Genomic DNA, 5,062 nt, shown 5'->3' with positions numbered 1-5,062 from the left:
CATCTACATGTCTTCTGGAAATTGCCTTTTGCCCTTATTGCCACTTATTTTTTATTAGAGACACTCTTTATATATTATGGGTAATAATCTTATATCTGAAATGTGTGCCAAGTATTTTTTTTCCCTGTTACTTCTCTTTTAACTTTATGTCTAGACATTTTTCTCTGTGTACACTGTCATTATTTGTGTTTATTGTGTTTCTAGATTTAGCCTTGTTCAGGAAGCCATTCCTACCCCAAGTTTCCTAAATTATCTCCTATATGTCCTTCTAATATTTCTACATTTTTGTTTCTGTTTAGCTCTATAACTCTCTAGAACTCTTTTTTGGATAAGTTATGAGTCAGGAATCTAGATTTACCTTTCTTTACATGGAGAGTCCATTGTTCTCACCATTAATGGAATAATCCATTCTGTAACTCATTTGAAATGCCACCATAATCATAGACTAAATTCTCTTGTGTATAGTGTGCAATGGGTTCCTCTGACTTATCTGTTTCGCCAATTTATTTTATATTCCTGTACCAACATTGAAGCACTTTAATTATTTGCGCCTTTAGAATACTTTTCATGGGGCACCTGGGTGGCTCCGTCAGTTAAGCATCCGACTTTAGCTCAGTTTCAACTCACGGTCTATGAGTTTGAGCCCAGTGTTGGGCTCTGTGCTGACAGCTCAGAGCCTGGAGCCTACCTCGGATTCTGTGTCTCCCTCTCTCTCTGCCCGGCCCCCTCTCAAAAATAAACAAACATTAAAAAAAATTTTTTTAAGAATAACTTTATGTCAGGAATGGAAAATCTTTATTGATGATCTGTCTTTCAAAAAATGTCTGTATATTTGTGTATTTTTTTTCCATATGAATTTACAGAATCGGCTTGTCTATAGACAAAACCCCTGTGAGCATTTTAATTGGGAATGCATTGCAATAATAGATTTATTTTAGATAATTTTAGATAAATTGACATCTTTAAATATTTGGTTTTCTCATCCAGAAATATTGCATGTTTTTTAGCCTTTTATGTCCGTCAACTAGGTTCTACCATTTTCTTTATGTCAGTCTCACGTTGAAGGCTTTGTTTGTTGTGATTTAGAAACGGAGTCCCATTTTCCCATTATGCTGACCGAATTTGTATTGCTAGTCAGTAGGAAAGCTATTGGGTTTTCTGTGTTAATTTTTAATCTAGCTATTGAAACTCTTTCATTAGTAATCTTTATACATCTCTTATCACATTGGCTAGGACTAGACCAAGGTAGAAAACCTTTGGTGAAAGTATAAGTCATTGTCTTGGTGTTATCTGTGTTGAGAATGCACCTAATGTTGCACCACTAAATAGGATAGATACACCATATCAGTTTGGAGAACTTTCTTCCCACTCCCAGCTTATTGAGGAGTGTGCTTTTCACTGGAGACCACCCAAGATTCCTGTCAAGGTGCCTTCTTTCACTCACATTTGACCCTGGATGGTCTAAGGGAAGGAGCTACTTTGTGCGACATTTCCTATGCTTCCTTCATCCCTTGAGGGAAAAATAAGTAAGTGAGTAAGTAAGTGTGAACCAAAACAAGAATGCCTCTTCTAGAATTTTCTGACTGGGCACCATTGGCCAGATTTCATTCCTGGCTTCTATTTTGAAATAACTTCCTTTTTTTTTTTTTTCCACTTGATTGTCTTAAGCAACCAACCAGCATCTCACGCTCTGGTTGCTAAGTGGCTTTTGCAGTTTCTACTGGAGGGTGTGAGAAAGGAATCACTACCTGACCTCTGGTTTCCTGTTGAGATTTCATGCAGGCGCAGGGTGCAGTTACTTTTGACTCTGTGCTCTCAGCCCTGCCTTGCATGTGGCCCATGCGAAAGAAGTGTTGCACGGTTGGTTGAGAAAATGATTTCATCGCAGAGTACCTTTGGTAATTTTTTAGGTGGTAAGGATTTTTTGCTAAGTGATAAAAAAGATTTCATTTTGTCAGGCATGCATTTGGAGCGTGACTCTAATGTGACTTGGCACCTGTCTGGAGAATTGTCCCTGTGTCCAGTGACATTTTGCTTTGGGGAAGTCAACACCTGCTGTGCTGGCATCTGTCATATTCAGGAATGTGAAATGCTCATGAATAATGCAGGGCCAACCTCAGTAAAGTGCCTTCTTCAGAAACCACTTAATGTAAGACTTTGATAAAAGATCGTTGTAAGCAACACAGAAGAGACTTTGGGGTCCTTCTGAGGTAAAAGTTGAGGATGATGCCTCTTACCATGGTTTTTCTCCTCTTGATGCAAGCTAGATTTTATTATTTTTAGACAGTTTAGCTAAGGAAGCAAAAAACCTGCTAAATATGGGAATCCTGTCTTTTTATTGCTTTAATACAAACCAATATTAGTCTTCGCATCCATTTGGCTGTTGTTTTGTGGGGGTAGGGTTTTTTGGAGATGGAGTGGGCTTATCACAGGCACGTGGCGAGTCACTGGCAACCATCCATGGGTACCCAGGCCAGGGGACAAACGGGCTCCAGAAACCCCGAGAAGCAAAGCTGCCCCATCATCCAGGCACAAGTAGCTGGTCTGTGAGCCCCTTCCTGTTCTAATGGGGCGGCCTCAGCTTCCAGGGCTGTTGACGTAGGAGGCGTTGGTCAACTGGGCACTTACTTTTCCCGCCTCAGCTGTTTCTTTTTTTCCTCCAAATCCTGAGTCCAGAAGAGAGGCTGAGAGCTGTGACAAGGTGTAAACTAAGAGCCCCTACCTCTTCTCTTGCAGGCAGGTGACAAACATTACCACCCCAGCTGTGCACGATGCAGCAGGTGCAACCAGATGTTCACAGAAGGAGAGGAAATGTATCTTCAAGGTAAGATGGGCTCGAGAAGCCAGTAAGTTCTCCCCACCGGAGGAAAGAAAACCTTGCTTTGTCTGCTCGTTTTCAGAGAAGGAGGCCTTTCATTAGCCGCAAGGCTCCCCAGATCCAAAATGAACGTGGCCAAAAGTTACCTCAGCAATTAGTATTCGTCAGCCAAGCAGTGGGTATGCTGGCAGTGAGCCCCTGAGTCTGTTGAACAAAGGAATGCGATGCTTCTGGAATGAACAAATAGGACTTGATGTTTGGTGCCGTGGAGGTGAGGCAAGGATGAAAATCAGCAACACCTCCTTCCAGCCCTCCCCCCAGGAATAGGCTTGGGAAAAAAAGGCAAAAAGAAAGCATTTCTAGATGCTACTTGGTCTTTGCTTCTTTCACTGCCCTGCGAGAAGGATTTTATTTTATTTTTTTTTTTGAAAGCTCCAGGCGGCTCTTTCTTAACCGACTGAGCCACCCAGGCACCCCTTGCAGGCGGCTCTTTCTTATGCACGCTTTCAGGAAGAAGAAAACCCTAATATTTGGTGAATTGCATCACAGAAGTATTTCATCCCATTAAGATAGCATAGCTCTCATCCTGAAAGAAAGAGAGACGGCAAAAGAAGGAGAGAGAACATACCCAGAGTCCCTGAAAGAGAAATGGAGAGATTTCTGGTGGCGAAGAAATATGTATTACCAGAGGGCCATTAGATGTTTTTTTTTTTCATCGAAAATCATTTTGAGGGGCACCTGGGTGGCGCAGTCGGTTAAGCGTCCGACTTCAGCCAGGTCACGATCTCGTGGTCCGTGAGTTCGAGCCCCGCATCGGGCTCTGGGCTGATGGCTCAGAGCCTGGAGCCTGTTTCCGATTCTGTGTCCCCCTCTCTCTCTGCCCCTCCCCCGTTCATGCTCTGTCTCTCTCTGTCCCAAAAATAAATAAACGTTTAAAAAAAAAAAAAAAAGAAAATCATTTTGAGAAACGTTGCCAGTGTTCAACCATGACTAGTTTTTATCTCCCCTAAAATGCTGAAACTTCTCAGAGAGAAGCTTAGGGAAGGATTCTCTTCCAGTCAAACGGCACCATCTGCACAAACATTTTTCTATTTTTAGCTGGAAAAAGAGCCATTAAATAGACAAGGGCTTATCAGTAAAATTAGCAAGAACCATGAGAGCTGGTACTCATTCGGTTTGGTAATTACTGGGTCTCATCTGCCTTCACATTCATTTCTTTGTTTCTCTGCACGTAACATTATGTGTATTTTTAATGAATGGTTTGCTTTGCTCTCTGTCTTGTTCTTATACAACTAAGAAAAGTCTACAGAAAAGATTCTTGAGTATTAAAGCAAAGCCTTAGCTACCGTCCTCTAAAAAGTACTCACGGTAGGAGAACTGGACAACCCAAACATCCCTTCATTTTAATGAACACTCTGGAAAATCTTGATTTAAGACGCCACTCAATTTTAAAGGACCCGATGAAGGCAAGTGACAAGCTCTCAAATCCATGGCCTCATGTGGACTTTATATGACACATTTCCCCGGGGGCAGGCTGTGAATCTGTGTAGCAATAGGCAGGTGTCGCTTTGCATTTTCAGCATGGAGCAGATTTATTCTCCATTTGGTGTCCAGGCTTTGTTTTAGATTTTTAGTGTGTCGATTGCAGCCCGCAAAAACAAAGACACCGAGTGCGTGTCAACCCCGTGTCCGCGAGACCCTGAGACTGAAAGGCTCTGGGCACAGCTCTGCACGTGCACATGGTTCTGGAACCTGAATAGGGAGTGGGTTCAAGCTGTGCACAAATACAGCACGTTCGTGCTACAAATAAACAACTACCCGTCCAGATGGGCTGTGTTCAGAACTCCAGCGGTTGTCCTGAACATCTTCTGGAGCTGGGCTTCGGTGCTCTTTGCCTGCCCTCTCGACACATCCTTGGCGAATGAGTAGTTCGTCTTCCTCAGTATCTCATACTCTCCCTGAGTCACATTCCTTGTGTGTCTGACCCCTGGAGAACAATGTGACGCTGTGTGCAAACCCAGTGTTCTGGCCAACAACTCCCGCTTGGTAGAACCTTCACAGCGAATGCTGTCCGTGAGCCCACCCCTGCCCTTTAGCTCTCCACACTGGGTGGGTTTCCTGCGCTTTGTGGCCAGCCTCCGAGTAAATGTTAATGCTGACGGGACTATGAATCTGGCTTGTTTCATTTTCTTCTTTTTATTTTATTTTATTTTATTTTATTTTATTTTATTTTATTTTATTTTA

The 5,062-nt window shown here is 42.6% G+C and overlaps 1 protein-coding gene across 26 annotated transcripts in view; it reads left to right on the top strand.

Moving 5' to 3' along the window:
• The window catches only part of ABLIM1 (actin binding LIM protein 1), a 219,703-nt gene that overhangs the window by 163,401 nt on the left and 51,240 nt on the right, over window positions 1–5,062 (top strand). For all 26 annotated transcript variants that reach the window (XM_040486541.1, XM_040486558.1, XM_040486532.1 and 23 more), the window contains exon 7: window positions 2,737–2,824. In XM_040486541.1, the coding sequence (XP_040342475.1) occupies window positions 2,737–2,824 (88 nt within the window). The remainder of the gene's footprint in view (window positions 1–2,736; window positions 2,825–5,062) is intronic.

The sequence above is a fragment of the Herpailurus yagouaroundi genome, unplaced genomic scaffold, assembly GCF_014898765.1.
Source record: "Herpailurus yagouaroundi ecotype Mexico unplaced genomic scaffold, PumYag 163, whole genome shotgun sequence".
Lineage (NCBI taxonomy): Eukaryota > Metazoa > Chordata > Mammalia > Carnivora > Felidae > Herpailurus > Herpailurus yagouaroundi.
The sequence above is the reverse complement of the archived record's forward strand: the minus strand, read 5'-3'. Positions and strand labels throughout refer to the sequence as shown.